Source organism: Urocitellus parryii, unplaced genomic scaffold, assembly GCF_045843805.1.
Source record: "Urocitellus parryii isolate mUroPar1 unplaced genomic scaffold, mUroPar1.hap1 Scaffold_321, whole genome shotgun sequence".
Taxonomy (NCBI): domain Eukaryota; kingdom Metazoa; phylum Chordata; class Mammalia; order Rodentia; family Sciuridae; genus Urocitellus; species Urocitellus parryii.
This window is the reverse complement of record NW_027552943.1, coordinates 165207-186901: the sequence shown is the minus strand read 5'-3', so window position 1 is coordinate 186901 and position 21695 is coordinate 165207. Positions and strand designations below refer to the sequence as shown.

Genomic DNA, 21695 nt, shown 5'->3' with positions numbered 1-21695 from the left:
TCCAGGGCAGCTGGGATTAGAAGGGCCAGACCAGGCCTTTTCCTGCACCACCCTCCCTGCCCTCCCCTCCGTAGGAAGCTCAGGGGGTTCCTTCCTTCCTTCTCGTGCCTAAATTTAGACTGTAGATTGTATTTCCTGAGCAGTGAAACTAGAGGTAAGCCAGCCCCTCCCTCTGCCAGACCCTTACCCAGGCCCAGCACAAAAGGGGCAGATCCTTTCTGGGCAGGTGTCTAAAGCAAGAGATGCTTCCCCAAGAGGTATGAAGGCCCTGGTACCTGCCCTTGCTCCAGGACAGCCCCTCTCCACCCCAGCAGCCCAGGTGTCTTTGGTTCCACCTGTTACCTTTGGTCCATACCCTGCTTGTCCTGGATACCCACCCTGTCAGGAGGTGCCGTGGCTCCCAGCCCACCCCACTGCACCTGGACCTGAATCCATTCGCAGTCCCACTCCTGCCCTTCCACCCCTCCAGTCTCAGTGTGAGATGGCTCCCGGGCACCTACACAGTGCCAGGCTTATGTTCAGCGACACAAGGCTGCAAGTCCCTTGCAGGCAGGGTTTTGTCTTGCTCACCCCTGTGGCCTCGGCACGAACTAGGCCTGACACAGTGGCACACACAACTGTGGATTTATTGATCAGAAAGGGGATTGTTTGTCTTCCCAAAGTTATTACTGGGCTCCCTGGAAGCAAGGTAGGTACCCCAAAGTGGATGTGATCGGCCTCCTCTGCTCCTGAGAGGTCAAAACAAAGTAAGAACTGAGAAGTTTCCATCCCTTTTGGCCACCCCCGGCCTCCAGGGTCCTCAGGGAGAGCAGTTTCAGAGAAGCCAGACTTACTGCCGGCCGAGCTGTCTAAAGTGGGAAAGGAAGTGAGGAAACCCTGGTGGCTGAGCTGTCCCAGCTCCAGAGCCAAGTCTGCCTGTATCTGTCTCTCTTCCGGCCACCCCAGCCCTGCCTTGAATCAGCCCCCAGCCCCTACTCCAGCATTAACCCTCTCCTTCCTCCTTCTCTGGGCTTCGGCACAGGCACCAGCCGGTGGCCAGAGTGTGCCTTCTAAACTCCTCACAGCCCTCCAGTGGCTTCCGCCCCATGCAGGAATCCAAAGGCCCTCATGGCTCCTGAAGGTCCCCACTGAGGCTCCCGCCTGCCACCTCCTGACTCCTCACCCCTCTCCTTCACCTATTCTGTCCCTATCGCACAGGGCTCCCATCCCAAGCCGGCACAGCTTCCACCCTGGCCTTGCCACTGGCACCCTTTCCAGAAGTCTCTTCTCCCAGATATCCACCTGCACAGCTCCCACCCTTTTGGCAGTTTGCTGCTCAGAATGTCACCTGAGATCCTTCCCTCGCTACGCCTACCTGGTCTTCTGGAACCCTTATTTGTTGTTCACTGTGCACATCAAAACCTGACCCGCCACTCAATTAGTGATTCTCCCAAACTCAATTGCTGAGCTGCTTGAAGGACAGCAAGAATCTTTTCTGTCATCTACTGGAGTTGGGTGTGGGGAGTGCAGTAGTCACCACAGGGGGCCAGGGATCTCGGACAACCCCATGAGGACACCAGACTCTGCAGCCTGCACAACATAAGGGGAAACCTGTTTATAATGACCAGAGCCAGGATCCAACTCCATCGCACACATAGACAAAGGGCACAACATAATAAATGTTGAATTTTCTGGGAATCTAACTGCTGGGTAGAGTGGGGGAAATTCGTACTTTACATTGTTCAGAACCTTAGCCAGGTTCATTTCACAGGACACAACTGCAGTATTCCAGCATCTGCCTGCATACAGGTGTCGCCCTCCAGCAAGGGGTCATTCTAAAAATCCACATCATTCCTTTTTATCTTCTATCACAGGACAAAAAAAAAAAAATCCATCATACATTTTAAAAATATATTTTTTAATTGTTGATGGACCTTTATTTTATTCATTTATTTATATGCAGTGCTGAGAATCAAACCCAGTGCCTCACACATGAGGCAAGCTCTCTACCACTGAGCTACAACCCCAGCCCCATCCTACATTTTTTAAATTAGATGTTAAGGTCGGTATACTAGCCATGGTCTTGATCGCAGGAGCTTCGCTTTCCTCCTGTCAAATGGGATTTGTGCTGTGAACCACACAGGGAGCATCAGGCACCAGGAGGGGACTTAGTATCCATTTCTATTCCTTCTCCTTGTACCCTGGTCTCAGCAGATGTCCTGGGCATTGGGGGAGTGGAAACACGCAGAGCACTGGGCAGGCCCCAGGAAGCCCTGTGTGAGGCCCCTTCTTGCCTTCATCCAAAACCACCATTGTGGTTGGGGGAGGACCAGTGTCAGCAGCACAGCAGCCAGAGCCAGCCCCCACTGGGCCACAGGGGGAGGGAGCAATGCTTTGCTTTGGTCCCTGAGCGTGCTACGCACCACGAGGCCCCTCCCCACAGTCTGGATCTCAATCCCTTTGACCTCCCATGGAGACCTGTCTTTCCGGTTTCCTCTTAGGAGCGTTCTGTGCTTTACAAAGTGACAAATCCCAGTCTGCCAGGCAGATAGGAGAGAAGTAGCCAGCAGGAGGGTAACCTGACGGGCAGTAGCTAAATTCTGGGGAGACATGGGAGGTGGTAGGAAGGAGATTAGCACATGGATATGCAGGCAGGAAATGAGCGAGACAGGCCCCTGACAGACATGCAGAGGGATCCCAGCCACAAGACTGAAGCAGTGGCTGAGCAGATCTATAGGCAGGATGGCAAGGGAGGAGAAGCAGGCAGGGACAGGCAGGCAGCCACAGGGCAGATGGACTGTGCAGATGACACTGGTTGAAGGTTCAGGCACCTTCCCCAGGGCCTCCAGGAGCCACCCTGTCTTCTCAGAACCCTCTAGGGCAACACTGCCACTTCTCCCACCAGGCCTGGCTTGGCTCTATGCATCCCCCTGTGGAAGGTTACACTCTGGACACTGTGTGTCCCTCTGTATAGGGACCAGCAACTGTCAATACTCACCTTATTCCAGCATAGCCACCTGCTTCCCCAGGGCTGAGTCACACCTGACCCATGGCAAACACACACATCCCATGCCAACCCAGACACAGACACGCCTTTGCCTACGGGTAGAGGTGCACAGAGATCTGTACAGCACAGAGATGAATGGCAACAGCTTTACAGAAACATATCCTAGGCTTTGCACCTGCACACATCCAGACAAGCATGCATGTTCACACTCACAGAAGCACAGGCAGGTGCCACATAAACCGACGTGCATACCCCTCAACGCACGTGGTTATACAGCAAAGCCACGGCACACACCAATACTCAAGTAGATGGTGGGTACTAAACATGTCAACACATTCCCAACAATAGAGCAACTATACTATCTGTGCCATCAGCCCAGCACTTGCATGCCTTGAAGAGGTAGGACATAAACCATGGAAACCTACCAGCATCGCTGACAACGTCACCGTGTTGCCCAAGCCAAGGTTCAGATTCTGGCCGCATTTTTTACCGCTCAGTCCCATGTAATGCAGCTCATGTCCTTGCTCTTGCCTGTTTTTTCTCCCACTTCGCTGGACTTTTGCAGACTCCTCCAGGTAACCTCCACCCCTACCCAGAGTTGGGTGTGGGGGATTCATGCTGTAGACAGATTTCTTCTCTCTCTACTCCTCCGCCCTAGATGATCCACCACTAATTGGGTGTTAAATCTATCTTGTTTCCTGACTGGAAATGGTACCTGGGTCTTGGGGTTCCACCTGCCTCTGTGACCCCTCCACCCAGGTATATAATGGGCACCTCAAATCTAACATCTAACATGAAATTCTCACTTTCCCCAAAACCTGCTTCCCACATCAACTTCCCTCAGGTGCATGGGCCCAAGATCAACACTAAATTCTTCCCTCCCTCATGTCCAAGTCCACACAGGAACTCCCTTCTAAACACCACCAATCTCCTCTCTCTCCTCCGCCAGCCATCCCAATTGGGGGCCCTGGCAGTCACTTGCCTGGATGGCTGCCAACCTGCTCACTGCTGCCTCCATTCTTGCACCCCTGTGGCCCTCCCTACCCCAGCCACCACAGGGATCTTCCCAAATATCATGGGACCATGACACCTGCTTAAAGCTCTCCAGACCTCCTCATTACACTTATCATCAAAAGCAAGCCCCTGCTTGGTCGCCCTCTCTGTCAGTCACTCTCCCATGCCCACAGGTGCCCATACTGGTTTTTTGGTCCTGTGAGCCCTTTTCCCTTTTTCCTGCTGGGGATACTCTCCTCCAGATTCTGGCTTGGCTGCCCCCTTGCAGGATTCAGGTCTCACTTCAAATGTCCCTGTGCCAGCTCCCCCGGTGTCCTTCACCCCATCCCCCTCACCCACCCTCCTGTGCACACTTCACAGTACCCAAGACTATCTCCTCCATGCGTCCTTCCCAGCGAGGACAAGGACTGGTGTCTTGTTTACTGCCAAATCCCCATTTTGAGGAAGGGCTAGGCACACACTCTCAGCAGTTGTTGACCAGGGGCTGTGGCAGTTTATACACAGGCATGCCCACCTCCGCAAACAGATTCAAGCGCTATTAAATGGAAATAGGCAACCACACAGATGTGGGCAGAAATACCTCCAGGCCACCTCTTGAAGCAGAGTAAACAGTCACAAAGACATCCAGGTGGGCGTCAGTCCTAGTCACTTCCCCATCTAGATCTGCCCTCTACTTGAACCCAGTCTCAGGAGCGGTGGAGTGGGGGTCTGCTGCCTGGACAGGGAGGGGGTCGATGGCCCACAGGCCTCAGGCAGCGCCTTCAGCTATGTCTGCAATTTCCTCTCCCCCTTCCTTCCCTCCTCCTTTCTAAGGCTCCTGCCAAGAAGGCCTCCCCCTCACCCCAGCTCCAACACCAGGGGGGGGAAGCTATGGAGCAGGGAGGAGGGTACTGGGCAGAAAGAAAGAAGACCCCAGCTGCAACACTAATCACACATTGCATGCACACACCCCGAACCCAAATGGAGAAGCATGTGTGTGTGTCCAGGCAAGTTTAGGGGGTGGGGGCATGCATTCTGCCACAGGGGTCTGTGAAGAGGAGCCCAGGAGCTCTTTTGCACAAGCAGAGGCCCCATGCAGGGTTTGGGTCTGCAAGCCTGGCCCCAGCCTGGCTCAACAATCCAACAATCATTAACCCTGAGCGACCAGATCAGAGCTGGGCCAGCTGGACACACTCATGCCTGGGCCTCGGGAGGAGGGGCTGAGAGCCTCCTTCCTTCCAAGATGGTTGAGGGCCTAGAGGTGCTGGCGACCTCTGCCCAGGTCTGGGAAAGATCGGGGAGGAGGGGCAGTATTCCCTGGATGCGGGAGGGAGCTTGGACTGCCTGAGACCCCTGAAAGAAGTAGGGGAGAGGGAAATGGTTTGGAGCCTTAGTGCTCGGGTCAAAGAGCTGTGGGTTCAAAACCTGACCATCTGGTGAGGTTCTTGGGTCTCTCCATGACTCTGCTGACTTTATCTGCGAAGTGGAGATAATGATACTCGCGTTCTAGGGTTGTTAGGAATAAATGGAGGACGTGTAAAGGGTTGAGCCCGCTGCTTGGCACCGAGGCAGAAAAGCGCGTTATTAATAACAGTGTTATTGTTGTTGTTAGTGGTGGCCCGGGGGCGGCCCCTGCCCGCGGCCTCCCCAACGGCTTCCTGTGGGGGAGCCGACCGCCACCCCTCGGCGGCCGCGCGCTCCTCTCCCCTTCCTCCGCGGCGCCCTTCCCCGCCTCCCGGGCCGCCCCGCCCCGCCCCTCCTCTTTCCTCCGAGGAAACTTTCCGCCGCTGGTCCATCGGCCGTGTCCGGCCCGCGCTGCCGTCGCTGGGAGCCGAGCCGGGCGGGGCGGCTGGGACCGGACCGGGCGGGACCGGCGGGCCCCGGGTGTATGCGGCCGCCGGGACCCACGCCGGACCCGCCAGGGCCGGGCAGCCAGGGAACGGGCGCTGACGGTGAGTGAGTCGGGCCTCCGGCCCCCGGGCGAGATTCGGGAGGGCGGCCTCCCCTCCCCGGAGTCGTCACCCACCCGCATCCCGCCCCGGACGACGAAACCGGGCCTCCCGGGGACCCCACAGGTGGGCGGAGCCTCCTGCGGCTCTCCCGACTGCTCCCCAGGATGGAGGGGCGTCCGCGCCGGGAGGAAGGATTCCCCCTAACAGGACCCAGGTCTGCGACCAAGTTAGGGAGCCGCTTCCTGGGGTGGAAAGGGCCGCTCCTCCGTGGAGAGGAGCTGCCTAAGGGGCCAGCGGGTCAGAGCCAGCTCTGGGCTGGGTTGAAGGGGAGGACTGACTTCGCTGACCTCGCAGGCTGACAGGGAAGCTGCCCCCGGAGCAGCATGGACGCCCCCCGAAGAGACATGGAGCTACTCAGCAACAGCCTGGCGGCCTACGCACACATCCGCGGTGAGGGCCAGGCGCAAGGGCCTTGGGGACAAGGACGCTTCCGCGCCCCTATACCACCCGATCGCTCCCCACCTTCGGGTCGCGCCCCACCTCCACGCCCCTGCCATTATAACCCTTTCCCAGCCTGTCACCTACTCCCTCCCCTCCCACTCTGATTTCCTGATGACTGTTCCCCGCCGTCCTTCAAATCGGGGTTACCTCGGGGGGGTTACTGTCCTTGCCCCAAACCCAGAGTCTTTCCAAGTTGAAATGGCTCCTATAAGCCAAGGTCCTTCCATGACCTCTGCCCTCTGTCCCCCAGCTAACCCCGAGAGCTTTGGCCTCTACTTCGTGCTGGGCGTCTGCTTTGGCCTGCTGCTGACCCTCTGTCTGCTGGTCATCAGCATCTCCTGCGCGCCCCGCGCGCGGCCCGGGGGTACGGCTTCTCGCCGGGACCTCCGCAGCAGCACCGTAGAGCCTGAGGACGACGATGAGGATGATGACGACACGGTGACGCGACTGGGCCCCGACGACACGCTACCTGGCCCGGAGATGGCTACGGAGCCCGACGGACCCCTCAGCGTCAATGTTTTCACGTCTGCTGAGGAACTGGAGCGCGCGCAGCGGCTGGAGGAGCGCGAGCGGATCCTGCGCGAGATCTGGCGCACAGGGCAGCCAGACCTTCTGGGCACCGGCACCCTGGGGCCCAGCTCTACTGGCACACTGGGCCGCATGCACTATTACTGACGCCTTACTCCGGTGCATGGTGCATGGCGCTGAGTACTGGTCAGGCAACTGAGCCTAGAGCTGCCCTAGGACCTTTGGACTGCCTCACCCCCCTCACATTCCCCTGGTGCTATTGGATATGGGCGCTACCTTCTGGGAGGCACCCTTCCCTGGGCCGGGTGGGAGGAAGATGCAAAGTCTCCACCTTGTCTCCTTAAGAAACGATGAAGAGGTGAAGTGACCAATGAAAGCTGCATTCTCAGTGACTCAGTCTCTCCCTCTGTTCCCTTGCTACTAGTGGTCCCCAGGACTGAGAGCCAACTCCACTCCTTTACCAGACTGTACCACCTCGTTACACCCCGCCAGACCGCCAGACCGACATGCTTGTTCCCACTTCACAGATAGCAAAAAGAGTCACACACCCTTGCTCCACATTCCGCCAGTCGCACACATAATATGCATTCCTTACCAGCGAACACCTGAGCACCTTGCCCTGCGCTCAGGCATCATTGCAATCACACAGGGTCTGGGGACCCTGACCTTGACGCTAAGGGCTTTCAGCCCCAATATAACTGTGTGTGCTTGAGGGGGCGGAGTTTATGTCTAAACCGAGGGTGCATTCGAGTGGATAGGTGACTGTCTGGGAGGTAGGTGGGGGGTGGGGGTTGGGGGAGGATATCTGGGCCCAGAGAGAAGAGCTTCTCAGCCCAACCTCCATGCACAGCTGGATTCCGGAATCCCTGCCCTCAGGCAGAACCCAACCCGCCCGGCCCCCTCTGCCCCCAGGTCTCGGGCTAGGGGTTGCCATAGGTAGGAGATGCCTTCCCCACCCCCCACCATCCGGTGGATAAAAATAACTGCGCTCAGGCCTTGGAAACGTAATGGGAGCCACATGTTGGCCAGATGTGCCCGGGAGAGACCGCCAGGAATGCGGAGGGCGGCGAGAGCCGAAAGACTCCGCCCACCACAGAGGCCCCGCCCCCACACAAATCAGGCAGGATCAGCGTGGCGTGTCTGGGGCTGTTTACTTTCTTGAGTTTTTAAAAACTGTATACAAGGGCGGGCTGGCCCAAGCCAGATGTCCCCCCAGGTCCTGCCGTGGCGCCTCTCAGGCCCAACCTCAGTGCGTCTGCGTCTGCGCATGTTTGAAGCCCTGCTTCGGCGACTTCGGTCTGCTCTGCATCAGCTGAACCTAGAGGGGAGAGGGAGTCAGGGCCGGCAGCGATCACCACCCTCCCGTGGGGGTCTGCACCCCACTCACCTCTAGCAACCGGCGCTTCTCCCTCTCGCTCTTGAGCTCCTCCCAGATGTCAGTAATCTTCCCTCTGTGTACAGGAGGATCAGGTGAGGGGTCCTCAGACCCTTCCCTTCCTCCCCACACCGCCCAGCCCCTGTCCACTTACTCCAGCTGCAGCTCCAGCAGCCCCAGCAGCTCCCTTAGAGACCCCATCTCATCCTTTAGAGTCTTTACATCCACTTCATCATTCTTGCTTTCGGAAGAGTTTTGCCTTACTAGGAAATGGGGGTTGGGAGTCTCTTGGTCTGGAGTTGGCTCTACAGTGTGTGGGGCTTGGGGGTCAGGGTCTATCCCTTTAAAGAGCACCTGCTCTTTGGGAGCCACCTCTTCTGTCAGCGGCATCTCCTCCTCTTTTGGGGTAGGCTCTTCTTTCGCAGGTGCCTCCTTCAGGAAGGTTTTGGCCTTCTCCAGGGTCTGGGGCTTCGTAATGGCAGGCATAGACTTGGACGCATCCTGGAGTGGGGAGCTATCCCCATATTTCATCATACAAAGGCAACTCTCTGAGGAGTCAGGCTGCAGGGGGTACTTCTCTGGCATGATAGCCTCCTCTTGGGATTGAGCCTCTGTGGACACAAGGGATTTCGCCCTCTGCAAACTCTCCGGGGGAGAGAAGTGCTGGAATTTAGTATTATCTCCAGGGGAGACTTCTGCAGAACACACCTGCTCTAGGGTCAAGCTCTTTTCTAGGGCACAGGCCTCATCCACAGAAAAGACCTTTTCTGGAGTGGAAACCTTGTCCAGAGTCCGGGTCTTCTTTGGAATGCGGACCTTTTTGGAAGCCAGGATCTTCTCTGGGTTGGGGGCCTTATTCTCCAGAGTCAGGGTCTTCTCTGGAATGGGGACTTTGTCAGGAGCTAGGATCTTCTCCGGGCTGGTGGGCTTATGTGGAGGCTGGATCTTCTCTGGGGTGGCAGTCTTCTCTAGAGCAGAGGTCCTATTCACAGAGAGGGGCTTTGCCGGGCGGGGCTCTTCCTCCTGTGGTGATGGGGTGAGATCTCAGCCAAAGGCTGGATGCTGTGAAGGGTTGAGTCTGGTTCCCCTTTGTCCAGGATCCTTCACTCTTGCACACCACACCTCTGGGGCCCAGCTCTGCCCAGTATCTCCAGACTCTCCCATGTCTCCAGCCCCTTACCTGATTGGATTTGGGACGCTGCCGGGAAGCCTGGGTTTTGGAGTGCTTTCTGCCAGGTTGCCCAGGACCCCCACTGAGGAAGCTGTCCTTGGAACCTATCAGAGCAAAATCTCAGAGACCCAAGGCTACTCTGAGCCCTGATCTCTCCCCATTTCTGTACCTCAGTACAGCCACCCTTATCACTGTCCACCAGGTGTCCCCTCCACTGAAAGAAGGAAGCCCTTACCTGAGTCTCGGGAGGGGCGCTTCTGACTATCGCCAGTGGGTGTCCAAGATGTCCTGGAACATATCCCCATCAGGCCCTGGGATGCAGGTGGGAGGAATAGTCCCTCTGTACCTTTTTCCTTCCCCCAATCCCACGTGTTCCTTACTTGGCTTTGCTGGGCCCAGACGGATCTGTCACCAGCTTCTTGACATTAGAGAGGGATGTTTTGGGCATCAACTTTCTTGGTTCCTTATTAAGAGCTGGGAGGAGAGAGCAGCGAAGCATGTGTTCATTGACTTGCCATCCATATGCTAGTCTGGCCCTGTCTGTGCTGTGTGCAGAGACTGTGGGCAGATGAGTCCCATCTGACTCTCAAGAAGGTGACCGCTCTAACCCCTTCTTCCTCCCTGAGCTCCAGACACATGTTCAACTGCCCTCTCAATATTCCCACTTGGGGGCAGGGTAGTTTCTTGGTAGAGTGCTTGCCTGGCATATGGGAGGCCAAGGGTTCAATCCCCAGAACTGCAAAAAATAAAATAAACAATATATAAATATAAATTTAAATAAATTTTTAAAAATCCGATTCGAAGAGCCACTGGCATCACACACTTGACATCCAAAACCAAGCTCTTGCCTCCCACCTCTAAATCTGTTTCTTTCTCAGTGTCCACTGTTTTACCCATTTACCCACTTGCTCACGAGGAAATGAAAAGTCATCCTTGACTCCTTTTCCTTCTTTATGCTGCACATCCAAACCCTCAGCAGATCCTGTCTGCTCCACCATCAAAATACATCCGGAGGGCTGGGGTGGAGCTCAGTGGTGGAGCACTTGCTTCACTGGTACAGAGCCTTGGGTTCAGTCCCCAGCCCCACAGAAAAACAAAACATCCTGAGTCTGATTACTCCTTACTACTTGGTGGTTAGTCACTCCCAAGGGCACCTGGCCCATGACTCAGCCTCCATCCCCTGCCCACCATGAGGCTCCTCCCACCATAGCTAGAATGGGCTTGGGGTCTACTGGGGAAACAGACATTAAGAAGTAGAAGTAAAATATTTCACATTCGAGAGTTATTGTTATTGACCAACAACAAGCAAAGGGACATACATTTTCCTGTTCTTTTTTTTGAGATGGTGCTCACTATGTTGCCCAGGCAGGCCTCAAACTCCTGGTGGGCTCAGGTAATCTTCCCACTTTAGCCTCCTAAGGAGCTGTACTAGACTATAGGCATGCACCACTGAGCCTGCCTCACAATTTTCTTTTTTTAAACACATTAAGGATCCAACCCAAGGGCATTCTGTCACTGAACCACAGCAGTAGCCCTTTTCAATTTTTTTTCCAAATTTTAATTTTTTAATTCTAATTTGTTATATATGACAGCAGAAAGCATGACAATCCATAATACACCTATAGAGCACATTTTTTCATATCTCTGGTTGTATAAGCCCTTTTAATTTTTAATATTATAATTTTATTTATTTATTTATTTATTTATTTATTGGTACCAGGGATTGAACCCAGAGTGTTTAACCACTGAGCCACATCCCCAACCCTTTTCAGTTTTTATTTGAAACAGGGTCTCATTAAATTGCTTAGGGCCTCACTCAGTTGCTGAGGCAGGGTTTCAATCGCAGTCCTCCAGCCTCAGCCTCCCTTACAGCTGAGATTATAGGCCTGTGCCACCATACCCAGCCCTTTTTAATTTTCAGACAAGCTCTCCCTAAGACATGGAGACTAGTCTTGGACTTGTGATCCTCCTACCTCTGCCTCCCATGTCATTGGGATTATAAGCATGTGCCACTACACTCAGCTTCACAACTATTTATTTTTGGTTTTAGGGATTGAACCCAAGGGCACTTTACCACTGAGCTCCATCCACAGCTATTTTACTTTTTATTTTGAGACAGGGTCTCACTAAATTGCTGAGACTGACCTCAAACTTGCAATCCTCTTGCCTTAGCCTGCAGAGTCACTGGGATTACAGGCATGTGCCTGCCACCACACCCAGCAGCTTCATAATTATTATTATTTTTTAATCTCTTTTTTTGTAGTTATAGATGGACAGGATGCTTTTTTAATTTATTTTTTATGGCGCTAAGGATCTAATCCAGTGCCTCACACATGCTAGGCAAGGACTCTGCGACTGCACTAAAGCCCCAGCACTTCACATTATTTTTAAAAAGGTATAATAGAAGCCAGGCGTGATGGCACATGCCTGTAAATCCCAGTGGCTCAGGAGCCTGAGGCAGGAGGATCAAGAGTTCAAAGCCAGCCTGAGTAACTGTGAGGCAATAAGCAACTAGGTGACCTTGTCTCTAAATAAAATACAAAACAGGGCTGGGGATGTGGCTCAGTGTTCAAGTGCCCCTGAGTTCAATCTCCAGCACCCCCCCCAAAAAAAAAAAAAAGAAAGAAAGAAAGAAAGAAAAAGAAAAAAAGAACTACATTATTAGAAATGAAAAAAGGAGGGCTGGGGATGTGGCTCAAGCGGTAGCGCGCTCGCCTGGCATGCGTGCGGCCCGGGTTCGATCCTCAGCACCACATACCAACAAAGATGTTGTGTCCTCCGAGAACTAAAAAATAAATATTAAAATTCTCTCTCTCTCTCTCTCTCTCTCTCTCCTCTCTCACTCTCTCTCTAAAAAAAAAAAAAAAAAAAAAAAAGAAAGAAATGAAAAAAGGAGGGTGCCCTACTGACCCAATTGGTTGGTGTGCAACACTTACACAAACACAAACTTGCAAAAAAGGCTGTACCTGCAGATTGTCACTTTGTCACTGAGATTAAAAGATTTTATTAAAGAATATTATAAGCAACTTCACACAAATAATTGGAAAACTCAGATTAAATGGATAATTTTATGAACACAACTTTTTAAAACTGACTTTAAGATCTGGACACATGCCTATAATTCCAACTATGCAGAAGGCTATGACAGGAGGATCAAGTTGAAGATAAGCCTTACCTAATTAGTGAGACCTTGTCCCAAAATAAGAAATTAAAAGGACTGGGGCTGTATCTTAGTAGTAAAGCATCTCTTGGTTCAATTCCTAATATCACTAAAAAAAAAAAAACCCTGAGGGTCCTAGCATGCAGGAGCCCCTGGGTTCAATCCCTGGCACCACATAAAAATAAACAAATAAAATAAAGGTATTGTGCCCATCTACAACTAAAAAAAAAAAAAAAAAAAAATACAACTAAAAAAAAAAATTAAAAAAAGCTGATTGCCAAACTAACTCAAGAATTTTTTGCCTGCCTATTCTAAAACTTTTAAAGAAATTTAAGAAATAATTTAAAATCTTCCCATAATGTTTTTTTTTTTTTAAAGAGAGAGTGAGAGAGGAGAGACAGAGAATTTTTTAATATTTATTTGTTAGTTCTCGGCGGACACAACATCTTTGTTTGTATGTGGTGCTGAGGATCGAACCCGGGCCGCACGCATGCCAGGCGAGCGCGCTACCGCTTGAGCCACATCCCCAGCCCCAGTTTTATCACCTTTTAAGGAAAGATTCCTCTCTTATATGATCTACCAGAAAACTAAAGCAAAATCAGGGTGCAGCTTGGTGGTAGAGTGCCTGCCTAATCTGTGAGACCCTGGGTTTGATCCTCAGCACCATAAAAACAAAATGTGTACTCCTTACTTAGCTCATTCATGGGTCTAATACAATTGTTGATAATCAGTTGAGGACAGTGAAAGTAAATACAAAAATATTTTTTTCTTTTTTATACTGGAGATTGAATCCAGAGGAGCTTAACCACTGAGCCAAATTCTCAGCATTTTTTGTTTTATTTTATTTTATTTTATTTTTTTGAGACAGGGTCTTGCTAAATTGCTTAGGGCCTAAGTTACTGAGGCTGATCTTGAACTTGCAATCCTCCTGCCTCAGCCTCCCAAGTCACTGGGATTATAGGTCTGTACCACCATCTATGACTGGCCTAAATACTATGATCTTAAGAAAAATTGAGAAAGTATTTCAACGGTATATGAAAAGATAAGAAACCATGACTTGTTAAAACAAATAAAAAAGAAAAAGAAAAAGAAACCATTACTAAATTGGATTTATTCTAAGAATGCAAGGGGATTCTGTTGCCAGGCACTACTGGTAGCACACACCTGTAATCCCAGTGGTTTGGGAGGCTAAGGCAGGAGAATTGCAAGTTCAAAGCCAACCTCAGTAATTTTACAAGGGGATGATACAGCTCAGTCGTTAAGTGCCCCTGGGTTTAATTCCACTACCAAATAAATAAATAAAATAAAAAATATAAAAATTTTACAAATGTCATTCACCACCATTGACCACTGAAAGATTATAGGAGAAATCACACATAATAATTTTTCAAAAATCAGTAAATAATTTGGGAAAATTCAACATCCATTTTTCCTTCCCAGTGCTAGGGTTATAATCCAGGGTGTCACACATGCTGGGCAAATTCTCTACCATTGAGCTGCATCCTCAGACCTCAACACCCTTTTTCTTTTCCAATATTCATTTTTTTATTATAATTTTTTTTTAGTTGCAGTTGGACACAATACCTTTGTTTTATTTTTATTTATTTTTATGCAGTGCTGAGGATCGAACCCAGCACCTTGCATGTGCTAGGCAAGTGCTCTACCACTGAGCCCTAACCCAAGCCCCTCAAATCCATTCTTAATAAAAAAATTGTATGTAAGGCTGGGTGTGGTGGCGTATGCCAGTAATCCCAGAAGCTCAGGGGACTAAGGCAGAAGGACCTCAAGTTCAAGGCCAGCCTTGGCAATTTGGAGAGACCCTATCTCAAAATAAAAAATGGCTGGAGATATACAGTAGGTAAAGCACCCCAGTTCCATCCCTAGCCCTGGGGTGTGGGGAATCTACAGATAAATTATTGGAAATCAGAGTTCAGCATCATGGCTGGTTATAAAGTCAATATACAAAAATCAAGCCAGCCAGGTATAGCTACTCAGGAGGCTGAGGCAGGAGGATTGCAAGTTTGAGGACAGCCTCAGCAACTTTGCAAGACCCTCAGAAACTTAGAGAGACCCTGTTTCAAAAAAATAAAAAGGGCTGGGGTAAAGTGCTCTTGGGCTCAATTCCCAGTACCAAATCAAACCAAACATCAATGCCTTTCTATATTCCTGCAATAAAGAGAAGAATATCTAGCTTTTTAAAAGATAACAATATGGGCTGGGGATGTGGCTCAAGTGGTAGCGAGCTCGCCTGGCATGCGTGCGGCCCAGGTTCGATTCTCAGCACCACATACAAACAAAGATGTTGTGTCAGCCGAAAACTAAAAAATAAATATTAAAAATTCTCTGTCTCTCTCTGTCTCTCTCTCTCTCTAACCTCTCTATTTAAAAAGAAATAAAATAAAATAAAATAAAAGATAACAATAAAATCTCAAGAGTACATAGGAGTATACAGGAATAAACCTTATAAAAACGGCAAGCTATTCACATGCAAAAAACAATAAATGCTAGAACAACTGATTGGCCATATAGGTAAAAGTAAAATTGGATCACTCAAATCAATGCTACATGGATAAAATCACTTAAATATAAAGAGCAATACTTAAAAAGTTTAAGAAAAGGCAGATGGATTTTTCATCTTAGAATAGGGATGGATCTACTTTTTCTTTTTGTCTGGGACTGGGTTTGAAACCAAGGTTTCACCCATGCTGGGCAAGCCCTATAGTACTGAGCTGTATCTCCAGCCCAGGGAAGGATTTTCTTTTTTATACTGGGAATCTGGAGATTTATCTCAGGGGGCAGTTTACCACTGGGCTACATCGGCTCTTTTTTATTTTTATTTTGAGGCAGGGTCTTGCTAAGTTGTTGAGGTCTCATAAATGGTCAAGGCTGACCTCAAACTTGCAAATCTCCTGCCTCAGCCTCCCAAGTTGCTGGAGTTACAGGCATGTGCCCTTACCTGGCAAGATTAATATGTGTGACGACATTAACATTAAGAACTTGTGGGGGGGTCAGGCTGGAGTTGTGGCTCAGCGGTAGAGTGCTCACTTAGCATGTGCAAGGCCCTGGGTTCGATCCTCAGCACCACATAAAAATAAATAAAGATATTGTGTCCAACCAAAAAAAAAAAAAAAAAAAAAAAGAACTTATGGGGGGAGGGCGCTGGGGATATAGTTCTGTGGAAGAGCAGTTGTCTATATGCACAAAGCCCTGGTTTCAATCCCTAGCATCACAAATGCTGCTGCTGCTATTGATAATAGTAGTACTGCTCGTCATAATAATAACAATAATGAAGAATTAGGTTCGTAAACATTTTGTAGAAAATGAAGACAAGCCACAAACTGAGATAAAAACACTGGCAATATATATACCATAAATAACTGATATTCAGAATATGTAAAGAACCCTTACACATTGTTAAATGTGTAACAAGGAAATGCAAATCCAGTTCATAATGAGATGCTACTTTGATTTACCAGATTCACAAAAATAATAAAATATTATAACACCAAAGTGTGGAAGAGGATGAAGATCCACCGGATCTTTCATACTGATTGATGGTGGAGTGTTAAAGAATATAATTATTTTGAAAATTAATTTGGTTTTATCTCATAAAAGTTGAAATTCATAGGGCCTGGGGATGTGGCTTAGTGGCAGAGCACTTGCTTGAGGCCCTGGATTCAATCCCAGTCACCTCAAAAGCTGAACCTTTACTTACCATAAAATCTAACAATCTCCCTTTTTTAATTTTATTTTATTATTTATTTTATTTATTTATTTATTTATTTTATTTTTTTATTTTATTTTTTATTTGTACACAATACCTTTATGTTTTTTATTTATTTTTATGTGGTGCTGAGGATCCAACCCAGGGCCTCACACATGCTAGGCAAGCACTCTACCGCCGAGCCACAACTCTAACCCTAACAATCTTATTCCTAGGAGTATACCTGAGAGAAACTTTTTTTTTTTTTTGGTACCAGGGATTGAACCCAGGGGCATTTAACTACTGAGCCACATCCTCAGCTCTTTTTTATATTTTATTTAGAGACAGGGCCTCACCAAGTTGCTCAGGGCCTTGCTAAATTGCTGAGGCTCGCTTTGAACTTGAGATCCTCCTGTCATAGCCTCCCAAGCCACTGGAATTAAAGGCATGCACCACCACACCCAGCCTTAGAGAAACTATCTTATCTGTAAACCATAAGATGGGCAAAAGAATATTCATGGCAGCACCATTTGTAATAGTTTTTTAAAAAATTAGAAATAGGGGCTGGGTAGATATAGCTCAGTTGGTGGAATGCCTGACTCCATGCACAAGGCTCTGGGCTCAATCCCTAGCACCACACACACAAACACACACACACACACACACACACACACAAAAAAAAAAAAAAAAAAAAAAGCTAGAAACAACTAAAACATCCAACATCAGGAAACCAGATACATAAACTGTGGTAAATTCCCTGCAAAGAATATTATACATTATAGAAAATGTACATCTAGACTGGAGTTGTGGCTCAGTGTTGTGGCTCAATGGTAGCATGCGTGAGGCACGAGTTCAATCCCCAGCACCACATAAAAAAAATAAATAAATAAAATAAAGGTATTGTGCTCATCTACAACTAAAAAAATTTAAAAAAAAAAGAAAGAAAATGCCAATCTACACACAACATGGATGAATATTAGAAACAATGTTAATTGAAAACACCCAAGTCACTGGGCACAATGGCACAAGCCTATAATCCCAGAAACTAGGGAGGCTGAAGAAGGAGGATCACAAGTTCAAGGCCAGCCTTACCAATTTAGGGAGGCCCTAAACAACTGAGTGAGACCCTATCTAAAAATTAAAAAAAAAAAAAAAGAAAAAATGCTGGGGTTGTGCTCAGTGTCAGAGCACTTGTCTAGCATTTGTGAGGCACTGGGATGATTCTCAGCACTACATATAATTAAGTGAATAAAAATGGAGGCCCATCAACAGCTAGGAAAAAAAAAAAGGGAGGCTGAAGATGTAGCTTAATGATAGAGCGCTCCTGGGTTCAGTCCCTAGTAACAAACAAACAAAACAAAACAAAAAACACATATGCTACCATTTTTTAAACACTTTTTTGTAGTTGCAGATGGACAGCATACCTTTATTTTATTTATTTTTTAAAATGCAGTGCTTAGGCTCGAACCCAGTGTATTACATGTGCTAGGCAAGCACTCTGCCACTAAGCAGCACCCCCAGCTCCATGCTACCATTTTTATAAAGCTCAAAAAGAAGCAAAAAGAAATTTACTTTTGGACATACTACTTATTATGAAACCTTAAAAACAAGAGAATCACAAACATAAAATTCAAGATAGTGGTTACCTCTGGGGTGGGAAAAAATGGTAGAATAGGAAGGAGAAGAAACACACTAACTTATTGGCAATATTTTAGTGCCTGGGCTAGTGTGTGGGGTGTTCATTATTAAGTTTTATAACACACATGTTATGTATTATTTTTGGCATGTATCAAAGACAAAAAGACACACTCCTACACACGTACAAATCCACACAGAGGTATTCACTGACACACCTAAAAGACTCATGAACAGAGTCTCATGGACTCAAAACACATATAGGGTCCATTCTTAGAGACTGTGATTACCACATTCTCAAGATTCAAAGAGAAACACTGACACACTAACATAAATAAACTGACCCACACATTGACTCACATACATTCCTACCAGACCTTTGACCTACAGGGAGAAAGTTCCTCTGGAGTACACTGGATCACTGGGAGACTGCAAATTGAATTTCTGGGCCTCTGGATTTGGATTGATGGATGTCCCAGAGTACATGCCCCAGTCCCAGACTCCTCAGGCACCTACCTGATTCCTGAGAGATCACTGTCCGTGGGATCAGCTTCTTGATCTAGACAGAACAGCATCAGAATCAAAGAGGAGCCCCACCAGTCTATTCCACTCTCATTTGGGGTAACCATCCAGTTGGGCTCAGGAAGTGTCACACCCTTTAGCTGTTTTTCAGGAAGCTTCATGCCCCTCTGTGTCCACTGAGTGCCATGACCCCTAACTTTGTCAAAATAGTTTGCCTCCTGCCACCCGGATGTCCAGCTCTGTACTCACTGGGGGTGGTGGGAGGACAAAGTTGTCTGGGAAAACGCCTCTTCTGCCTTCACACTCTCCTTCCCACCAGCCCTTATCCTCTGTGTTCTGAGAAAGAAACAGCATGGCGGGAAGATGAGCACCCACCTCCCCGCCCCCCAGGATCCTGTCCTGGGTCTCAATGTCCCCTTCCCTGAGACCTCCCCTCCCCGTTCCTCTCACACCTTCTTCAGTACTTTCACCATGTCCCCCTTTCGCAGTGCCAATTCATCTGGGGCCTCAGGTTGGTAGTCAAACAGGACCCTGCAGATCTCAGGATGAAAGACTGAGGGAAGGTCAGTTCGCTGTAGTCAGCCCTCTCCCCTCAGTCAGCAGCTCCCTCCTCCATCAGCCTAGGAGGTTCCCCCTCCCCCAAGTCAGAGTGGCTTGGAGAGGGGGGCTCTGGCTGGGAGCTCACCTGTCTGCAGGTATTCTGGAGAGCTGTTACAGGCCTGGCTGTTCAGCTAGTGGGGTCAGAGGGGCAGAAAATGATGAGCCTCCTGCCCTTCCAAGAGGAACCCACCACCTCTATGCACATTCTGAGCAAATTTACCTTGGGAGGCTGCTGGGATCCAGGGCTGATGGAAGACATGTCTGGGTTGCCAAGGCCTGGTGGGGGACAATAAAGTTAGGAGGGTGAGAATTCAGTTAGGTCAGGGGAAGGGACCAAAGGGGTTATAGGGTCAGGATGTGTGGATCACAGGCTCATGCCACCAGGAGGGTCATTGGAGATTGCAATCTGATCACAGGGTCGAGATCTCACTTGGGGGCCCATTGCCCAGCAACTCCACAAAGTTGGATGGGAAGGCGCCCAGCTGCCCGTTCTTCTTCCCCAGCCACCAGCCGTCCTCAATCTGGGGAGGGGGAGAGGATGCAGGGGTTCTGCCAAGTGTCTCTAGAAATCTTACACCCTCCATTCAGCCGGAGGACCTGCTCCTGCCCCTGCTCCCTTACTTTTCCATCTCTGCGCCCCTCATCATTCCCATCGCCCTCACCCTCACTTCACCCAAATTTCCTCACTCTTGCCCCATCATCTCTCCCAAACCCTCTTATCTCATTCCCTCACCTCCTTTATCATTTCGACAATCTCCCCAGCTTGCAGCTTCAGCTCGTCTGCCTGCTCCGGGCTGTAGTTGAAGTTCACTTTGCACCATCTTTGAGGGCCCCGAGATTTGGCGGGGTGACCTAGTTCGGAGGTTAGCTTGAGCAGGGTGCCCCAGTAAGCTGAGCTGGGGGACGGATCACACGCGCAACGTTTAGTACCTTCTGGCCCCGCCCTCAGGTGGAGCATTGTCCTTGGAACCAATCACAGGCCACTAATCGGCCCTACGGCCCCTCCCAGAGCCACGCCCGCCTCCACGCTGCGCCTGCAGCTCGCGCCCACCCGCCCGGAGCTCACCTCGGCTGCGCGCGCAGCGCGGTCTCCGGGTCTCCCCGGCGTCCCGCATAGCCACTGGAATCTCCTGAGGACGAGGGCTGGCTTTAAGCTCCCGAGCGGCAAACACCGACAACCCCGCCCCAGCCCGCTCCCGACCCGGCCTCACCTGCACCAGGCGCTTGGGGAAGAGGCCACAATGGCCCCTCAGCTCTCCCAGCAACCAGCCCCTTCCTGGCCCCTCGCGCACCTGCCGGACGATGTCCCCGGGGGCCAAACTCAGCTCATCCTCCTTCTGCGCGTGGTATTCAGCCAGGACCAGGACCTCTGCAGATGCAGGACCGGATCGGGGCGCGGCTCAGAAAAGCCTCATGGAAGATAAACTGGCCCAGGCGGGCTCACCCCCAAACGAGTCCAAGGCTCGGGGTAGAGGTCAAGCGGGAGAATGGGGGTGATGTAGGCGTGCAACGCCCCCCTTAGGTTGTACAGAAGGCCACCCAAACCCTCCGCACATACCCATGGCTTCCAGGGCTCCCAGAGCCTAGCCCGTCCCGCAGGCGAGTACTGGCAGAGTGGGACGGGCTGCGAGACTGGAGCCTTGGAGGCGGAGACGCGAGCCGTAGGTCGGGCTCCAGATGCAGAGTGGGCGTGGGAGGGGGCGGCCTGGCTCAGCTGGTTCGGCCCCTACCCTGTAAGGACTCCAGGGTCTCTAGACTGCTGATGGGTCACAGCTCCTCCCGCTCTTTCCCGGCCACGCGAATTCTAGTCCTTCTCCTAGCTTTGACCGGGAAGCTCCCACCCAGCATTTACACAGCCTTCTCAGGGCCAACCTCTACTGGCTCCCAAGCTTTTAGCTGCAGGGCAAAAGGTGGGGAGAGGCACATGCCCAGGGTGGAGCCCGCCAGCGGAAAGCGACCGCTCGAAACCGGACCCTGGATGGAGGAGAGGCTGCTCCAGTCCGGAAAGCCTATTTATTGCTCGCCTATTTCAAACCTCCGCCTTCCTGCAAGGTGCACTCTTCCCCGCCACCCCCTATGGAAGGAGAACCGAAGATCCCATGCTTCGGGCTCTATTTGGGTTTCGAAAACAACTCCAGATACTCCCTTGAGGAAGTCAAGAACATCTTTTATTAAGCATACGATCAAGCCCAGAGCCGAATGAACCAGCCCCTTGTGAATTAGGCTTTCAGGTCATCTTCCTGCACCGTGAGAAGGCCGAGTTGTTAACCCAGCCCTTGAATTCTGCCCCACCGAGGAAACATAAGTCCTTGCTCGTGACACATCGGTTTCCCCAGATATAAAAATCGAACACCAGAGAAACGCCGCGGGGAACGTAGAAATCAAGCTTTAAAGGATAGAAACTGACTCCTTCAGGAGGAAGAAGGGGACCCAGAGTTGGTAACCAAGTGAGTGAGTGTCCTGCTCCTGTTATACATTTTAGATTTTCTTTGTTCTCCTGCCCGACCCTGCATTGCCCCTTCCTCTCCTCATCCCAGGAACGTGACCCGTGGGCCAAAAGGTGAGAGGC

General features: G+C 50.3%; 2 protein-coding genes across 2 annotated transcripts; one reads left to right on the top strand and one right to left on the bottom strand.

The window, feature by feature from the left end:
• The first annotated feature begins 5842 nt into the window (after positions 1-5842).
• Eva1b (eva-1 homolog B) lies at positions 5843-7359 on the top strand. The gene is made up of 3 exons (XM_026393463.2): positions 5843-5931; positions 6286-6381; positions 6683-7359. Exons 2-3 carry the CDS (start codon positions 6315-6317, stop codon positions 7105-7107), a joined length of 492 nt encoding a protein of 163 aa, XP_026249248.1. The 5' UTR covers positions 5843-5931; positions 6286-6314; the 3' UTR covers positions 7108-7359.
• A 760-nt stretch (positions 7360-8119) lies between these two features.
• On the bottom strand, positions 8120-20755 carry Sh3d21 (SH3 domain containing 21). Its single transcript, XM_026393433.2, has 16 exons — positions 20685-20755; positions 20338-20495; positions 20193-20256; positions 19860-19978; positions 19557-19647; positions 19347-19402; positions 19212-19257; positions 18979-19079; positions 18776-18862; positions 18521-18563; positions 9887-9980; positions 9742-9794; positions 9516-9610; positions 8490-9358; positions 8348-8411; positions 8120-8278 (listed from the first exon to the last, which is right to left on the bottom strand). The coding sequence occupies exons 1-16, from the start codon at positions 20686-20688 to the stop codon at positions 8207-8209; spliced, it is 2016 nt and encodes a 671-aa protein (XP_026249218.2). The 5' UTR covers positions 20689-20755; the 3' UTR covers positions 8120-8206.
• Positions 20756-21695: the final 940 nt, after the last annotated feature.